At 46.0% G+C, this 20246-nt stretch overlaps 1 protein-coding gene across 5 annotated transcripts in view; it reads left to right on the top strand.

Annotated features, from left to right (window-relative positions):
* LOC108162384 (homeobox protein cut) overlaps positions 1-20246 on the top strand; it is a 76132-nt gene that overhangs the window by 22672 nt on the left and 33214 nt on the right. For 4 of the 5 annotated variants that reach the window (XM_017297111.2, XM_017297102.2, XM_033396548.1 and 1 more), the window contains exon 2: positions 18361-19647. In XM_017297111.2, coding sequence (XP_017152600.1) covers positions 18361-19647 — 1287 coding nt within the window. Of the gene's footprint in view, positions 1-3425; positions 3449-3757; positions 3812-18360; positions 19648-20246 lie in introns of those variants that run through there. The other variant, XM_033396540.1, reaches the window with a different exon arrangement.

The raw sequence follows: 20246 nt of genomic DNA, 5'->3' as shown, positions 1-20246 counted from the left end.
TTATATACATGTGTAGGGAGGCGCTCCCCCAGAGCTGCTTCAAGAGCAGCAGCAGCAGAAAAAAAAAGAGAAGAAACTGTGTGCGGGGAACGGAGAACGGAGGATGAAATGTAATCAAGTGCACACATACAGAGACACTGCTCCTGCTCCTGCTCCTGCTCCTGCTCCTCTCTCGCTCTCCCTATCCCTCTACGTCTCTGTGTGGCAAGTGGTAAGCGCTCGACTGTAGAAAAATAGTAGCATGCTTTTAGGTGCTAAGCAGCGCACTCAACGATGAGAGGAGAAAGGAGCAAGGGTACGTGTGTGTGTGTCTGTGTGTGTGTTGGTTATTTATGTCATTATTGAATATGCGTTCGAGGCGCAACCAACCCAAATCCAGGCAGAGGCCCTCTTTAGACATGTGTATCTTATGGATACACAGATACTATTCACAGCCACACATCTTTAGCTACAAATACAGATACAGCTACAGCTTATGTACCACATGCACACACCCACACCCACACACACACACACACACAGAGAGAGAGAGAGAGAGAGAGAGGAGCAGACATATCTTTATGGCATGCGTTTTTATGCTTATTCGATTTTATTCGAGTGCTAGCAGGCAGCCACAGATACACAGATATACAGATACAGATACACACATACAAAATGGGAGAGTGGGGGGACAGATACACAGATACATTTGTTGGAGCATCAGGATTTGCTGATGCTGAAGCCGATGCTTCCTTCCTCCTCCACTCCACTCCACTCCACTCCACTCCACTCCACTTTTCCATTTCCATTCACTCTGCATCGCATCGCATCGCATCGCAAGCACCGACTCCCTCCCTGCCATCTCCGATTTCTTTTCACTTGGTAGATTTTTCTTCTTTTCTGCTTTTCCATTTCTCGTTTCCTTCATTTCTTTTTGTGCCACTTGTGCTCCGCCCCGTTTTATTGTAGGGATTTTGCTTTATACATATGTATGTATGTATGTATATGCACATATATATTGTATATCTATCTATCGGTATGTGTATAGGTTTATATAGACCCCCCCCCACCCGTCCGATTGTATGTATAGATAGGATGCGATATATAGGAATTTTTTCGCTTTGCTACGTTTCCTTTCTGTATTTCATTTCATTTCGGATTCCTTCACTTCCTTTGCTGTTGTTATCATTTCGATACTGGGCGCTCGCCACTGGCCACTGGCCACTGGCTACTGGCCCCTGGAAGGGGGCATGCAACAGGGGAGGGTCTTATGTCCAAGCTCTCTACAGGAGCATGGGCACGCTTAGGAGATTTCAAGTTGTATTCCGGTGATGGAAATGCATTGAGTTATGAATTTCAGTGAGTAATGAAAGTCGTCACAATAAGTCTCCAACTCTCCACAGAGGGAAATGTACGCTTAGAACCCATACCAGATGTTAAATGCATAATTTTATTGTTTTTTCTTTGAAAACTAGAATCTACAATCTCTCCACTAAAAGTCTCCAATTGTCCCCATCAATAGTTTTTCCTTAGCCTTCATAAATGTATAACCACCGATCGAATCTTATGATTATTTGATACATTTTACCATTCTCCACTCTACAAAATCTTTGTGCAACCTTCGCCAAGAAAACCTGTCCATCAGCGCCCCATCACCCACCGAAGCTCCACCGAGCTCCAGGGCAATCTCTACACGAAACGACAGCACGGCACACAGAGCACACACAGAAAACTACGCACCAAAGTAGCTCAAGGCTTTCACACCCAACTAACTAGCCAGAGAGAGAGCTAACCGACGCCATTGCCTAATCACAGCGGGCCACATAGTAGAGCCACGGAGCCACGGAGCCACAGTGCCGTATACTTGTGCATATATCTGGCCGATTTCTTACAAATCATTATATGATCGCGTATAGCCCTGCCCATAAATCTTTCAACATGTTTAGCCAACAACTAAACAATTTATGACGATTGTCTCTCACTCGGCAAGAGTGTATGCGTGTGTGTGTGCGGGTATATGGCACGCCGATTAACTGATATCATGGCTATATCTATATCTATATATACGTACTATATCTCGTGCTCGTCAGCCAGATATGACTGCCACTTCTTGAATTGCCTTTTGGAGGCTCTTATCTGTGGGTGTCTCAGCTCGTTTTTTGTAATTCATTTTTTATTTATACACCTATTTGTTTGTCCACTAAGCAGGCGGTGGAGAGCGAGATATACATACATATATATCATGGGGAGATAAGCAGCAGATCTTATCTGTGTGTATAGTATATGGAATATCCATAGCGATGGCTGTATTTGTATCTGTATCTAAAGACGGTTGTTGGTTGGGGCTTCGCTTCGCTTCGCTGGCCGACCAATAGACGACATTCGAGGGTCTCCACTTGAGTGACTTGATTACGTCTCTATATAAATATGGCAGCTATATGTCTCTCTCTAGATATCTTAAGCACACATTCGACTCTAACTCTTTATCTTTATCTGCCTCCTGCAATGTATCTGTATCCCTGTATCTCTGTATCTCTCTGGCTGTATCTGTATCTTTAGCAATATTTAAACATTGCCGGATTGCCGGATTGCCACACACAAGAGAGTCTCTCCGTGTGTATTATGGCTATTATAACACCTGATTCCCCCACACCGAACAGCCCCCCTCTTGGGCGGATGGGGCTGCTGTTGGAAATTGATAAAAAAACCAACAAGAATTTAATTTTATAATTATGATGATGATGATGTATTTGTTTAGAAATGGTTGCTGCTGCCGCTGCCGCCTGCCGCTGCTCTTCTTCTTTGGCTCCATCTAATATTCGTTTCCCCTCCTCTAACTAATTCCACACACACATAGATACTCGTAAGCACACACACATATGCTCTTAGAGAGAGAGAGAGGGCCACAGCTTCAGTAGCCGCCTTGCGATTATTTTATTTCATTCGTTTCTTCTTTTTTTTTGGGAGCTTTAGATTTGATTTTATTTTGTCGTTTATCACAAAATGCTGCGGCCATTGCGTGTGCTCATACACGTACATACATACAGACATATATGCATATATATATATATATATATAAATCTGTGTATATATATTTGTGAAATATATTTGTTTGTCTGTGGCTGAAGTTATTTTCGCGCTCAGAATTTTTTGTCCAGTGATTATCTACATCAGTTGTTAATTGCTATTTGACGCGCTATATCGGCTACCGACGTATTTTCCCTGCCAGACTTCTTTTTTGCTGCTCCGCGAACCGAAGACCGCAAATTCCATCTAAAGTTCAAGTGCAACGGAGCCCCTAAAGCCCGCGTCAATGCTCGGGCATTTCCCTTACGAATTCCCATTGATATTCGACATCCCGGGACAGCCTCTCTGCGGTGACTGTACTCCCGAGGGAGAGCCAAAGCGGAAGTGTCTCATGGATGTGATTCCCTAGTTATCTAGTAGTGCTGCCTTTTACATCTTAAATGTGAGAGCTATTACTTTTTTTTCTATTGCTATTTATTCAATATTTTGTGGTGGCCTTAACTCAATTTACACAGGGTTTCAATCATTTTGTGCTATATTTTGTAAGAATTTTTTGATTAGGTATTTGTTTAGTATATTTTGATATTTTTTTCTACTAAGTTGCATAACCTATAAATTTGTATTTGTATTTTTTTCTAATTTTTTTGCCATTAAATTCCCTTATAAATTACTTAGTATTTTTCCAATATATTTTGGTAGTTTTTGTAAATTAAATAATTAACAAATTTTCTTTACTCTCTTGTCATTGCAGGTAATTTCAATCAAGCAATACGCCCTCAACTACTTTTGCACTCATTCGAAATTCGTAAGTTTTTTGGTTGTTTCCGTTCCCCCGAATCTCAATCAACGACAACTTTTTTTGTGGCCAGACACTCTGCTCCACTTACTTTTAAGGTAGAGAGCAACTAATGATGTTTGTCGCGACTCGCGACCGAAAGGCTGTGAGGCCTCCACGGGGCCTTATAATGATAACTACACACACATACATACACGGTGGTTTGGGCTCCTCCTGGTTCTGTTTTCAGATTCAGAATCGGTTTGGTTTTTCTTTTTTTCTTTTTTTTTTTTAGTTTTCTGCCGCACATTTCATTCATTTGCGTTTCATTCATGTTGTCGTCGTCGTCGTCGTTGTCGTCGTGTGGCTGTTGCTGTTGCTGCTTGTCCTTTCCAGCCACCAGCCGGCAGCCTCCTCTTAGCCTCGCATTCGCTTTATGCTCTCCTGCAACAAAATATGTCAAAACTTGTCTCGTCTGTCTGCCATTAGCAGCAGCCCAGCCACAACAGCAGAGGCGGCCAGCCCTTGGCAGACAGCAACGAAACACTGCGGAACGCCCACACAAAAGTAGGCGCAACAACGTCATCATGCTCATTACCCAACCACATGATGATCCTCTCATTGTCAGGCCGCCGAAGAACCTCAATTTGCAGACCCGTTTTTTGGGTTTAAAGATTTTACACTCTTCTTTTTTTTTTCTCTTTGTATGTATTTTGTTCAAGGCTAAAAAGGTGGAGTACGAGCGGGAGCGGGTGGGAACGAGGGGGGGTGGGGGGACGGGAGAGCTTCACCTTAAATGTAATTTATGTGCCATTTCACAATAGAGGCGACGCCTGATCCTTGGGGGCACCAACCGTTGCACACGACTTGATTGCGGCTACTGTGCTGGCGAAAGAGGAGAGCCTTGCTTCATTCACAAAAAAAGAAGATTTTCCTCTCACCCCCCCAATCTCTCTCTCCCTCTCTCTTTCCCACTCTCTGGCATTGAACGCCCCCATATTATATACGAGTGTCTCCTTCATTATATGCAAATTTCAATTATTTGCACAAATCAGACGCTCAAGATCTCTTCAGGCCTCAACGACGACGGCGACGACTACGACAACGACAACGACGCATTATTATCAACCCCTTCGGCACTACACACCCGCCGTTCGATCCACCGCTGCCGCCCCCGCTACCGCTCCCACCCCCGACCCCGATCCGATCCCCAACAGAAGAAGCAGAAATATTGTTCAATTTCGAACATTTTTCTCTGTTCGGTCGCGCTTTATCGGAGCAAACAGGAAGAGGCCATAATATAATTTATTGTATTAATGCTTTCGGAGCAGCGTCCCGCATAACGCTTGCTGCCTGCCAGCATCGTCGTCATCATCATCGTGATCATCATCATCATCATCATCATCATCATTGTGATGGAACCATCATCGTCATCGTCAGAGTTTTGTCGTTCAATGGAGAGCCACACATTTCATTGATACCCCTCAAACCACAGCAACAACACCAACAACAAAACAACAAAAAATGCCAAACTTTTTTCTTATATTACATTTTGTGTGCTGTGTTTTATTATTAATTTAAACATAAACATGGATTTCCTGTTTGCCCGTTTGTCGATATGCAAAACCCAGAACAAAACCCCGCGAGAGAGTGGAAATACATTCAGTATTCGGGGGCGGGCCGATCGTCGAAGCAGTTGATACTCTTGCAGATCGCTAGAGTTATTCGATGTACCATGAAATTCAAGGTTTTTCTCACTCTTCGGCAACATTTATCTCTAGAAAACTAAGAGAACTTAGAGCGAGATACCATCTTTTAACTTGTAGGTTTTCTCGCAAATCAAAACACCCTCTCGCATGGAAAGGGTATAAAACTTGTGCTTTGACTGATTCCTTGTGGGGATTTTTGTTCTGGTCTTTTGGCATACATAATTCTTTCGATCGAATTTCACATTTTTGTGTCTGGAGGAAATTTAATGAAGCGCTCTTTCTCTCTACTTCTTTTTTGTTGTTTGCGGATCATCAGGCAGAAGGCAGAGGCATGCAGGCAATTCCCTCATTGAATGCGTGGGAGCATTCGATTTTGATTTGCTTTCGGTTTATGGCCATATGAAGGTCACAGTTTTTGGCCTGCGGCTCATCGACTGCTCAGTGCCTGAGGAGGGAGACGAGAGGCAGGAGGGACGGTGGACCGTTAAGCAGGGGCATTCCTTGAACCTGTCTGCACTGCTCCCCAGCGTTGTTTTCCAAGTGTTATTTTTGATCGACTGGCGCTGCTCTTCTGTCTCTTGACCCCTGTTTGACATTGAAAACTCCCCTCCGCTCCGCTCACAGAAAGGAACCAAAAACCGAAATGTTTCTGCCACTCCTCCCACAATATTCGCGCAACCTGCGCATGTTGTTGACATTGCGTTAAATGGGGGCGGGGTGGAGCAAGGGGCATCTCCCAGTGGCAACTGCAATTGACACAATTTTGCACACAAAGAGAGGGAGAGACAGAGAGGGAGTGGGGAGACAAGGCCGGCCGGCTGGCATTGACCAAACGCACAGCACAGCACAGCACGTGGCCTGGTTTTTGGTCTCGACGCCAGCTCCCTTACCCCCAAACGGCCAACCCCATCTCTGTATTTGTATCTGGATCTGTATCTGTGTGTGCGTGTGTGTGTGTGTGTGCTTGTGTTTGTGTGCGACGAACAGTCACCGCAGCATACACATGCAATTGATTTGTACTTTGGGGTCAGGCCCCCAACAACAGTGACAGCAGCAGCAGCAGCAGCAGCAGCAGCAGCAGCAACAAGCGAAAAGAGCAAAGAGCGAGGGTATCAACAGTTTGTCGAAGGCCCTCCACTCCCTGCCTGCCTCTTTGTGCCTCTGCAACATGAACAGCCGCAACATTTGCACACACACACGCACTGGGGGCAGCAGCAGGACACCCACCTACACTCATAATGTGGCATGGCATCCCATCCTTTTTGCCAGTTTTTTGCCGCCTGTAATTCTGTTGTTTTCCCCACAGGAAGAGGGAGAGAGCGGAGCATGGAAAAACGAGGCTTTAAGATACGAAAGCTGTGGATCCCTCATTTTCTATCTGCAATTGGCTTAAATGTATCTCAAAATACAGGTCAAAAGCAAAGCATTTCGATGGCCAAAAAATTGGTTCCTTCAAAGAGCACTTCAATTCGATTTGCACTGCCCTTCATTCCATTTCATTCTCATTCGTTTTCTCCATCTTTCTCCACTCTTCTGCTTCTGCTGCTCCGCTGTCTGCCGTTGTCAATTAGTGAAAATCGAATTAATATTGTAATACTTTAATGAAATAATGCATGCCATGCCAGACAGAGGGGCATGCCGCACGGGGCATGGCGCGTGGTGCGTCGAGTGCGAGTGGAGGCGACAGTTATTTATGCGCAAACGACAAGATGAATCTGAATATGCGAATGTCTCTTCTGTCTGTCTGCCACTCCGCCAAAAAGCCCAAAAAAAACAGAAACTAAAGTTTATAAAAATAAACGAAGAGGCATCCACAGACAGAGATAGCAGAGAGAGTGATAGAGATTGAGAGGAGTGAAGTGTAGAAATGTAAAGGGAAAGAGTTGAAGATGCAACATACAGGGGGCGGGGGCAACTGTGTGGTAGCCCTTTTTTGTGTGTTCCTGCAACATTGTCAATCGTTGGGGCGGTGACACCCTCTCGACTTGTGGCACGTTGTGGAATGCGTGTGTTCTGACAAGAATGGATATGAAATATGCTAATTGCGCGGAAAAGATAGATGGAAGGAATGTAGGTGTCATCAGATGTACTTATCGATGGAGGCAGTGCTGAATCGATAGCTTGATCGATAAATATTTGAGGGAATGAAATTCCTTGAGACAGATCTCTTCCGCCCGTTCTCCCTCTCTCTTGAATGAATCATTCCAGCCATCAGTCATTCTATCAGGGTAACAATTTGTAAGAACAATGCCATTCTTAACAGATCGCTCTAGATTTCAGTTCCCAACAGTTATTCTCCAACTCTCTCTCTCTTTCTCTATCTATCTATGTACCTCTTTCTCTATTTCTTTCTCCATGTCTCTTGCTGTCTGTGGCATTTATATAAATTATTGGCAAAAATGCATAACGGCTGAACAATTGAAAATGCAATCAAGTGTTGGCCAAAATGGCGCTGCTGCTGCTGCTGGTGCTGCCACATCGTTGTTGTTGTTGTTGTTGTTGCATCTCTTGCCAACGACGGCGGCAACATTTGCATGCCCCAACCAGCAACAACAACAACAGCAACAACGTTCCCAATTAATCAAGAAATTCTTAAATAATTATTTGCCTATTTTTATAGTCGTGGCAGCGACACAAGAGGCAAGAGATGGGACAGAGAGACAGAGCGAGAGAGATGCACAATATAGTGGGACGGCGGAAGGGGGAGTCTATCAAATGTGGCAGTTGGGGGTAACAGAGAGAGAGAGAGAGCGAGAGATGGGGGGCTGCCACATTATAGACAGCCGTTGCGGCTGACTGTGTGACTGGCACGACGACATCGTCTGTTGGAGTGTAAATTTGTTGTTTGGGATACAAAGTATATAGTATTTAGATACATACATATGTACACGTTTTAGATCTGCTCATATGTGTGTGTGTATCTGTGTCTGTTCATTTTTCTGATATTTTATATAGGGAGCAAAAAAAAAACCATGCACTTTTCGATTTTCATTTTCTGTGATTTGTGGTCTCTGCCTCTCTCTCGCTCGCTCTCCTTCTATCCCTCTCTATGCTCTGGTTCATTGTTGTTGCAAAAATAAGTTGCACAGCCACAGCCACGTATACCCTCTCCCCCCTCTGTCTATAGCCACTCTCCCGATATGTGCCTCCGGGCATACAAACAAATTTCTATGAAGCATTGCAGTTAGATGAGCCGTTTAGTGACAGTCAAGTCGTTGGAACGGGGCACAGCGAGCGGGGAACAGTGCGAATCAGTGGCATGCATTTTTCTATATGCATATATATATCGAGTGGTGCCCTGCCCCCCTCTCTGTCTCTCTCTCGCTCTTGTGTGTGTGTCTTGAGTGCATTGCCATCGCCATTTGCGGGTCGACTAATAATAATAAATATTTTTACAGAAATTAATTAACAGCCACAGAAGCTGCAGCAACAATGGGCAACAAAGTGTTGAAAGAAGTCTCTGTCCATATATCGGGTGTATATATCTCTGTCCATATATGCATCTGTGTACATATTTTCGATCTGTGTGCAGATCTCTCTTGCTGATATTCCTAGTATTTCAGCGGCAGAAGAATGCTGTTGGTTGAGCGAGAATGAAGCACGATCTGGAGGGAGTATCTGCTGGGTCTACGATCAGGAGTATCAGGAGGATCGTTTGAGATCTCTTACTGCCCCATTTGACCCCCAGCTACCACTGTTGGCCCTCTGTTAGCCAACTGTTGGGCACACACAAAAATAAAGCCAGACTTTTCACGCCCTTCCTTTATGGCAAAAGGAAACTCCTTGCCTTTCAGCCTCTCTCTCTCTCGTGGCAATTACTCAAATTCAAATTAAGTGGCAGCACACACACACACACATATGCACCCAAGCATGCCCCAAGCCCCAAAAAGCGAATGCCACCCCCCAAACAACGAAATACCAAAATGCCGCAACTTGTCTCGTTTTGTAAATAACAAATCAGGCATTTATAAATGATGTGAGCATAAAATTTTCGGGGCACCCAAACCCACGTAACCCAGCCCAACCCAATGCCGCCCCGCAGAACTGCCTGCCTGCCACAGGACTCTCGATGCTTAAGCCAGGACTCTCGAGCACTTGAAACAAAGGCCAAGGCAAAGCGGGAAAGGCAAAAGCAATGGCAATGGCATTGGCAACTCTTTGGCAGCTGACACGCGCTGCTGCTGTTGTTTTCCCAACAAAACTGTCTCTCAACCCAATCCCCAATCCCCCACCCCACGGCCAATCATGCCCCATCAGAGCCAAAGGACAACCAACGTCTCCGTCTTCGTACTCGTCTTTCGGTCCTCGTTTGTGCCGCGCCGTCTTCATACGTCTCTAATAAGACATGATTGTAATTAATTAAATTAATTCGTTTCGGTTTTAATACACGAAATGTTTTTCGATTTTGCCAAAGGACTCCCCCCCACAAAGGGATGTGCCACAAAAGGATTGGGCAAATGAAAGCGAAGAAGAGATTTCTGATTTACGTTCTCAAATATTTGTTTGTCACACACTCTTCAATGGATGGATGGATGGCTAGATGGGTGGATGGATGGCAGGCAGGCAGGCAGGTGAGGGTCTGGGGAGGAGGTCCTGCTATCTATCACTCGAACAGAACATCCACCCACTCTGCCACCCCCCCCCCATGCCGCGTGGTACCCTTGGCAAACTATAAAATGTTGTCGATTTTGATTAGGCAAACTTGACAGGCAACTTTCTAGAGCTGGAGGCTGGAGGCTGGTGACTGGGGGCCGGTGGCCGGGGGAGGGAGCTGGGCTGGCTCTACGATGGCTTTTCATTAAAAATGCCAACTGAGTTTTCACTGTCTTCAGGGGTTGCTCTGGCATCCTTCCAGCTCAGGATCCAGGAACTGGGTCCTTGGTGTTGCCTTGGTTTTTGATTGCAGAAGGAGCGGCAGCGCTATGGTGGATCTGGGGAGCATAATGAATTGACATTGATTGGAAATTTTGATTGAAAAAGGGTCGCTGACGAAAACTTGTGTTTAATAAATTGCTACAATTTTCGGTTTAATTAAGAGATTTCTCGATAGAGAAGCAGAAAGAGAGATAGATCCGTTTTTGGGGCGGAACAATATTGATTCAAACATTAATTCGTTCATTTATATTAATGCTTTGGTCTGATTAAAATGGATAAAGGACAACAGACAGACAGCTCCTAGAAAGGCAGCTAATTTTCATATATTTTAATGAGGCTTTTCATGGCACAACTGTACCTTGTTTTCCCTTTTTTTTTGGGATGGGCGAAACTGAAGAATCATTAATTTCGTTTAGATTTTAAAATGTCAAAATTTATGTAGCGCACACACACACACACACACACACACACACACACACAACCCTTATGTGGCTGCAGACCCCACCCGCTCCCTTCTCCTTTGTGGCCCGCATAAAAATGTCAAAAAATACAAAAGAAGGAAGGCTTTTTAGGGGCAGGGACTGGGGCTGGACCTCTTCTAATCATTATTTGTATGGCCTGACCGCCATGCACATCCTCCCTTTTTTTGGGGCTAGAGACCCACATATATGAGTTATATTTATTTGTATTTGTCTGGGGCATGCCACATGCCCCACTCCCTCCCTCTCCCGCTGATATCCTAGTGCTATTTGGTCAGTGTAATGCTTAATTATTTACTTAACAACAACACAAAAAAAGGGAAAGAAAACACACAGGAAAAATGCCAGCAGCCGAAAAAGGCCTACGAAACAAAGTGACCAAAAAATAAGGGTGGAGGGGTGAGGGGCCGAAGGGTAGACAGAACAATGGATCCCACCCACCCACACACACACACACACACACAGACCATCATCATCATCCTCCAACAACAGAAAAAAGGGTCATCCACATGTGAATGTGCGTTCATTTTTGATGTACGATTCGTTCTGGGAGGAGTGCGGAGGGAGGGGGGGAAAAAGGTATGCATACGTTATGTAATAATAAGGATAAGCCAAAAAATTATTATTACTTTTGGTCACTCATTGAGGGAGGGGCATGGAGCATGCGGCATGCGGCATGGCGTTTCTGAAAGAACAACAGAATTCCCCAAAAAAAAAGGGTTGACCAGAACCAGAGGAAAAACATTATGGCAAATGGCATACGAGCATTTTTAATGATGGAAATGGGGAAATCAGAGCTTACAAATACAATGTTTCGAAATCGATGATAAAGTAAAGTATTAAAGGATCTTCAAGGATCACTATCATACATTTTTGTATAGTTTTCTGCACTGATCCCTTTGCTGCCTTTAAAGATACATATACTTTCCTTTAAAGATCCTGCAGGATCTATTTGTCAGCTTAATTGGTGCCTCAAGTGGCAAGCCTCCCTTGGGGCAGCGGTCTGTCTGTATGTCGTGACTGTCGAAAACTTTTGACAGGACTCGAAGCGGCGTTGGCCCCATGCCACCAATGCCTCTAGCAATTAGAAATCGTCTAATTTGATGCACGAACACACACATATGGAATGTGTAGCTGTTTGTTTTTTTTGGAGCGGCGCAACAAAAAAGGGGAGCACACACACGCACACAAAAAGCCAGAGACAGACATGAATTTTTCTTTGACACTTTTACAGTATATCCCCCAAAAGCCGTTGCCTTTGCCTGCCCCTTACTCTTACCCTTTCCCTTTTGCCTGTCATATGACGCATTAAAAATCGAAGCCAACCCCCCACCCCTTTTTCCCTCTCCCCCCACCAGTTGTCTCCTTCTCTGTCTGTCTCCAGGGGAGAGGGTTTTGTGTCTTCTTCTTTTGCTTCTCGTGTGCTTTTGGCGCACGCATTAATCCTTTTTTCCAGCATCTTTTCCCCACACCAGCACACCCATATATGTACATATGTATATGTGTGGGAGGCACGCGTGTATATAATCCTTTTTTACAGCCCCATCCCCCAACTCTCAGCCCCTCATTCATTTCTCATTCGACGCTTCATCTTCGTCAGCAGCTTCTCGCATATCAAAGCTAATTTATATTTTGTATAGCATACATTTGGGCGTGCACGCAGTTTTCTGTTACACACGCCCACACACGTCCCCCCGCCCCCACCCGCGCGCACACACACACCCCCTCGCTATTACACTCTAAAATCCCCTCTCTTACCCCCTTTCTATCACACTCTTAGATCCCCATCTCTTATCCCCCCCACCACCACCTTTCTATCACACACCCAGTCGCTCTTTTGTTTCACTGCCTGATTTTTGATAAGTAAATAGAAAATTTTATAAAATTTACATACACATTTGTGTGTGTGTGTGTGTGTGGGAGAGTATTTGTACTGGGGGGTGGTGCATGGGGGAGCTGCTTGTGTTTCTGTGTGCGGGGTTGAAAAAAAAAGAAACAGAATTTTAAATTAGAAAATATTAGTTAGCCAGAGCCAAAAAAAAAAAACAACACACACACACAGAGAAAGAACAGAGAAGCAACAAAAAAAGGAGAGGGAGATAGGGAAGGAGCGAACGGTTCACAGTTGAATGTACAGTTATGTATTTGCATGTGTGTCTGTCTGTCTGTCAGTCAGTCTGTGTGTCCTGTGGCCATCCCCATCACCCCCGCACTCAACTGTACTTTGACTTTATCTTGTGCTGCCTCCTCCTGCTGCCCTCCTTCCTGCCTGGCTGCCTTTCTCCAGCTGCTTCTTATTTTGCTTTGCTACAGCAGACTCCTGCCACACACTCCACACTCCTGTGTGTGTGTGTGTGTGTGTGTGTGTGTGTGCCTCTTGCCTCCTCTTCCAGCAGCATCAATACATCATTTTCGTTTCGTCTTTTCTCTGGCCTCTCCCCCTCGCTGTGTTGATTTTCATGCCACTCTTTTCACTCTTTTTTACTGCTTTTTTGTTGCAGTTTTTTTTTGTTGTTTTTGTTTTGGGGAAGGGTTCTCTGTGTGTATTTTGGGTATTTTTTGTTTAATATTTAAATAAATAATTAGCAAAAAGGGATATATATATATATGTGTGTGTGTGTGTATGTATATTCGTTTGTATGCATAAGCATGTGTGCGTTTGTGTGTGGGGGGCCTGCCCCCCAGTCCCTCTTCTCTCTGTGTGTGTGTGTGTGTGTGCGTTGCTAATGATGTTTGAAATTGTAAAGCAAATGCAAAGGCATGCCCCGAATCCAAGGAATAATACTGGGGGCAGACATGGGGCAGGAAGCGCACTTTCGACGAAGGATTCGTATTTAGTGGGGAAGAAGCAGCAGCTGCAGGAGGTACAGTAATTAATGGATAACAGTTGAGCAGCTTACCAGTAAATATGCAACGTGGGGGAGGGGATTATTAATCAAGTGCTGTTATGGGGTTTTTTAAAGAGGTTCTGGAGGGTACATCCCAAAGTGCATATGCTCTGGGACATTCCTGTGCTTCTCCAGACAAAATCCCATGGAAAACGAGTAGAAAACGGAAGAAATCCGTCTGGTAATCAGTTTTGATGATTTATCGATGCGGAATCGATTAATATCGATAACAATAACAGGAAACATGCATAGATATACGATAAATAAGAATGATCGATAGTTATACGTGAATTTAATACATACAAAATGCATTGATACGTTTATGAAAATCAACAGATAGACGCCATAATTATCGATAGATATAGAAAAGAACAATAGAAATATGGCTAATAGATAGATGGAAATGAAAGATATATAAATGATATTTATCCATAATAATCGCTAATTACCTCCAAAACAATCGATAAATGATCGAAGTACAAAGTAAAACAGCGATTGCTCCCTTCCATGGTCTTCTTTCATTATGTTTGAATCTGTTCCCTTCCTCTACTCCCATCTTATGGCTGTGCTCTCGCTCTCTCTCTCTCGCTCTTTGTATCCATTCCTTCTCCACCGTCTCTCTCTTCTTCCAGCTGTCATTTGCCTATCATGTGTATCCTTCACAAACATAAAGATATATATCCTCTTTCTTTTTGCATTTGTTGTTGCTGTCAGGGGCATAAGCTCTCCTGCCACACACACAGCCCACCATCCTGCCGCTTAAACGGTATGCCATGCCATGGCTTTGTCTCTGCGCCTAATGTCAGGCTACAGATTTTTCTCTTACACACACGCACACAGATGGCCATATTGAAACCCCTTCTGCCACCCCCAACACTTCACTTTTCTCCTCCTGCCTTTCTTCGCGTTTTCTGCGCTCTTCTTGCTTATCTGTTTTTTCTTTCTCGGCATTTTTCTTACTCTTTTGGGGCCGCCGCTTTAATGTGTGTGTAATTGTGAAAATGCTTCCTCCGTTCTCCTTCGGATTGGGGCCAAACCAACCCCTCCCTGCCATGTCCCATTATGTCATGTCATGCAGGCGTTCAAGTGGCAGGGGCCAGGGGACAGGGGCCAGGGGATGCCCCCCCACACTGGGCTTCAAAGGGAGAAAGCCCAACCACCTCCCAGATCGAACACACAACCCCTGGCTGCATCAACATCATTTGTTGCAGCATTGATTTGCTTTGATTTATTGTCCAAAAACCGCACAATGCGCTGCAATCGTCTTTGCCGTCGTTACCCCTTCGAATGTTGCCGCAGCACGGGAAAAAAACAAACTGAAAAAGGGGTTGCCCCTGCGGCAACAAGAAGGCTCGCTGGGGCACTCGAGAGCTTAAGCTGAAGCACACAATTCATAACATTGCCTTCGTACTAATTACAAAAAGTGCTCTACCCCCTGAAGTCCTGACAGCTGCTGCTGCTGCTGCTGCTGGAAGCTGAAGCTCCTGGACTCCTGGAGTCCTGGAGTCCTGGAATCGCCCCTGAGCTCTTGCGCGCGCGAGTCTTGAGGCAGCCACGTACACACGACAGAAAACTCACTTCAGACAAACAGCTTGAGACAATGCCGCATGCTGCAACTCCACATGTGGAAAGGGGCAGCAGCAGCAGCAGCAGCAGAGAGGCAGCGCAAGAGTTGACATGTGCCAAGCACACGACAAACAGCTCGACGACAGGAACAAAAAAAAATAAATAAATAAAATATAAAAAACAACAGCAACAGCAACAAAACGGGAGGCTCCCGCCAGAGCCAATAGTTGATACAATTCCCATCGAAAGATCTCTGGCATTTGAACTCTTGCTGCCAGTTAAAGTAATGCCAAATGGGGGGGCGGGGGCCCAACATTTCACTTAACATTTTTTGGGTTTGTGCGCGCGAGAGATTTTTGTGTGTGTGTGCCGCTCCTTTGAAGTGGCAACCAGGCCAAAAAATATTAAATGAAACCCAACAAAAAATGTTCCAGGAGTGGACGCTAAAAGGGTGCTCAATACGGGGAAAAGCCTTTTCTGCCATAAGCTGACCACACATACGTGGCATGGGCCATGGGGCACGAGAGCCATTGAAGTGGGCCCCAAAAAAAAACCTAAAAAAAAGGGAACGGTTCGGTTCGGTTCGGTTTTGGCCAAAGCCACCCGCATTTTAGTTAATTAACTCATTTGGTTGGCGTACTGGCTGCTAAGCCGTACAGCAGTGGCAGGACCAACGGACCTCTCGAATTTGGGGCACACAAAAGAGCCAGCTCCTGCTGCCTCTTGCTGCAAACCTTTCACCAAAGTTTCCATTAATTGATTTGAAAAAAAAAAGGAAGAAATACGAGTGGCTCCCAGACAGGAGAGCGAACTATTTTCCAAGAGCAGGAATGTCCAGAACAAGTGTCGGCATTCCCACGGGGATTGCAGTTCAGTGGGGCCCAGAACAGGGCAGGAGCGACCCGCAGTTTGAGAGTCGTCGTGTCGCCTCCCCACGCAGTTGGACAGCCATTGATCGATTCCTCTACGGGCAAAAAGTCAACCCAAAAGAAATGTGGAAAAGTATCCTTCGCTTCGTCGTAGTCATCATCAGCCATTATGAAAACAATTTTCAAGCTTAAGCAGCTCATGGAATGGCAACAAACAAACCCAGAAGTCCTCCAACCACCGGGAAGGAACCCCAGGCCCAGGACCAGGCCCAGACCCAGACCCAAGCCCTTGGTGTCCTGTCTCTTCCCTGTCTGTTGCTTGTTGTCTGGGTTCTCGAACGTCTGGCATTTGAAAGGACACGAAACTGCAGCAGCTTCCATGGGAGAGGCAACCGCTTGTGTCTGTTGTTTGTACTTAAGAGCTTTTAAATATCATAAATATATATCTGCACTCCACAGAACCACTCCACTCCTCACAGACCCACCACAGCCGTAATGATGATGACGATGACAAATACATGCCTGGAAGGGCATAAGAAAAATGATTTGCTTTTCCCAGGGATATTGTCATCAAGCGACAGCGCAAAATATCCCTCACCCCGCCACAAATGCATCGATTGTTTAGGAAAGCGATGGGCAGGACTTTTAGTAAATATGGAGGTTAAACAAATGTGTACATGACATGTATGGTGTTTATTCTTGGCGATTCTCTTATGCAGAAATCGCTTTGTTCCTCAGTCATGCACACGACATGTATGCAGCATTCGCTTGTGGGAGCGAGGGGTGCAATTGAAAGAAGGGACGCTTAAGGAAATTTTGGGGATAGGAGAGTTCTTCAATTATAGATTAAAAGCAGTCAAGACTCGGCATTAGATATACATATTTTCCAACTTGAACTGCAAAACTATTTGATTTCAGGGCATGGGAATGACTATCCTTATAGCCCCGAAAAGAGTGGGGTCCTTACACCCTTTGCTATGTAACGACTTCCTGCTTAACTTCTTCATCGATATGGAATAGAACTTGTGGCCAAAGAACGGCTGTGGCAGTGGCAGTGCCAGAGTTGCAAGAGGCGGCAGCATTTTGGGGGGGCCATCGACTAATTTCCAAAGTTCTTTATTGCCTGCAACGCCCTGTTAGACCCCAAAAACTGTCCTCCCCCCGCTCGCCCTTCCTCTCACTCTCTCTCTCTGTTGGTTTGTTTTTTGTTAGCTTCCGGTATTTATACAAATAAAATTGCACAGAACCCCAACCCAAGCCGCATTCGAATGTGGGGATACCCCAACAGCAACAACAAGTACAAATCAACATGAAAATCGAAGCCAAAGAGCCGTAAAAGTCATTGCCATTTGTGGGGCTTAGATTCTGGCTTTGGGCTCTGCCCTGGAGGAAGCCTTAAAACTTGTGGGGACGGGCGGAGGGTCCTGGAATCCCAGACTAATTTGCCAAAAAAGTTTACACCGCATATTTTTGTAACCTTCATTTCCCCCGCCTTTCTTTTCTGTGCTTTTTGGTTTTTTTTTTTGGTTTGTTTTAATTTTCGATTCCTTCTCCGAGTATCCTTGATGGCGAAGGACTCCTCCTTCCCCCCTAGAATCCTCGATGCCTACGGTGCCTCCTCCTGGCGCATTGAAGGTCAGGACATCCCCCGTCCAATGTTCAAGTTTCAAGGCTTATCGATACGAAACGATAAACTATAAATTTGTTGCTTCTCCTGGCTACTGGCTACTGGCTACTGGAGCTCCTGCGACTGTTTCTTCTTCCTTGTCCCATTCCTGGAGCTGCTGTTTCTGTTCCTTCTCCTTCTCCTCTTCCTAGTCCTGTTTGTGGAGCTCCTTCTCCTTGTTTTTTTGGGTTGCTAATGCAGACGGCATTACCCCTGGAATGTTTTTTAAGCCTTCCTTCCGTCTGAGTCCTTGGACTGTGTGTGTGTGTGTGTGGGTGTGTGTTTGGTGTAATGTTGGAGTGTCCATTGGTGGGTGTTTTGGCCGCTTTTTGGGGCTTGCAACAAAAGTTTTTGCAACGTATTAATTTGGCTAAATTTAACCCGTAATGACTTTAAAAGTAAAATTAATGAGGGTCGATAGTTGTACGGTGTAACTTTTTCGCCAACGTTCGTGCAACAACATATGTGTGGCAGCTCCATAACTAATCCCCGCATCCCCCCTCTTCCACCCTTTCTGTTCCTTGCAGCGCGCTACCCTTGCCGAGAAGGAAGTGAACACACTCAAGGAGCAACTGTCCACCAGCAACACGGATCCCGCCAGCGGCAACATCCACAGCGACAGCGACAACCACAGCCACAACACAGGCGGAGCGTCCGCCGCAGGAGCAGCAGAAGGGGAAGCAGGAGCTCAGGAGATCGAGGATTCGGATCTGGAACTGGCCAGCGGAGGCGGAGGATCTGGATCTGGCCATCAGCTGAATAGCTCCATTGTTGCAGCGGCCATCACGCTGCAGCAGAACGGCGGCAATCTGCTGGCCAACACCAATACGCCGTCGCCCTCGCCGCCGTTGCTCAGCGCCGAGCAGCAGCAACAGTTGCAGAGCAGCCTGCAGCAGAACGGTGGTGGTGTCGGCGGCGCCTGCCTCAATCCGAAGCTCTTCTTCAATCACGCCCAGCAAATGATGATGGAGGCGGCGGCAGCTGCCGCAGCAGCAGCAGCAGCGGCGGCGGCTGTCCAACAGCAGCAGCATCAGCACTCGCCCCTGCATTCCCCAGCTGCGGAGGCAGCAGCCGCAGCGGCGGCTGTGGGGCCCACAGATCATCAAACAGTAGCCGAGGCCACTGCAACCACCACCCACACAGCCACCACCACCAACAGCAGCGGCAGTGGCAGCAGGAGCCGTGGCAGCCATCACCACAACGAGGACGAGGAGCAGGACGACGACGATGATGATGAGGACGATGAGGAGGAGAACGCCTCAATGCAGTCGAATGCAGCGCATTTGGACGATGATGACGATGACATGGAGCTGGAGCCCCATCAGTCCCTGGAGGCCATCGAGTCTGCGGCAAGAACTGAACCACACCAACAGCAGCAGCAGCGGCAGCGGCATCTGGCCGGCGATGCAGGTGATCTGGAGGAGGCGTCTGCTGTGGCGGCTATTGCGGCTGCCACCGATCCAGATCCAGATGATGAGGAAGCTAGTTTAAATGTTAGCAATAATCACAATACCGATAGCAATAATAGTTGTAGTCGAAAGAACAAAAAGAGCAGCAGCAACAACAGCGTCGGCACAGGTGTGGCACTGCGTGATAGCAATGATGATATGGATGATCCACATGTGGCAACATCGGTTCATAGTGCCGAGGATGATGACTGCACCAATAACAATACCAATACCAGCAACAACAACAACAACAATGGGGGAAGCAGCAACAACAACACCAACGAGAAGCGCAAGAAGCGTAACAACAACACAAACAGCAACAGCAACAATCAGCCCGCTGTACAAATTGCTGCCAAAGACAAAGAGGTAAGTGGTAGTCCCCCCACCCCCCCTTTTCCAACGAATTTATGATAAGTTGTCAGTCCCGTTCTTATGTTTTCGGCAAGTTGTCAGTCCTCTGGCTTCTTGTCATCTCTGGGTTAAGAAATGTATTGGCAAGCCGATGCCTCGTTACGCGCGAGAGCCCTAGCAGCAGTGCACACCGACCGAGGGGTGCTGTTGCATGACGCGCGACACGTTTATTGCAGGAAAAGATTGTTCTGTTATTGATGTTCAGAGGCTAACGAAATATACCCACGAGATGGAGTCCATAAGTGGAATGTTCCAGTTTTACTGTTCCAAATGTCGTAGATGTTTAGTTTAAAGTGCCCATAAGCGAAAGGATAAATTGATTTCAAAGGAAATGACCGATTTGGGGTGCAATTTCATCCTCTGGATCATCTTTGGGATCAACATGCACATTGGATCCTTTTTTGACCTCCAGCCATAATCCTTCCCTTGGCATGACTCTCCTCGCAGAGCAACTTTAAGTGACTTTTTAATTTAATAAACTAGAGGTCCGTCTGCCCCATGCAACCACCCCCCTCCTTCGTCGTCATCAGCATCGTGCCGCTCCTCCTCCTGCA

This window comes from Drosophila miranda, chromosome XL (genome assembly GCF_003369915.1).
Source record: "Drosophila miranda strain MSH22 chromosome XL, D.miranda_PacBio2.1, whole genome shotgun sequence".
NCBI classification, from domain to species: Eukaryota; Metazoa; Arthropoda; class Insecta; order Diptera; family Drosophilidae; genus Drosophila; species Drosophila miranda.
Note: the sequence above shows the minus strand (reverse complement) of the source record. Positions and strands in the feature narration are given on the sequence as shown.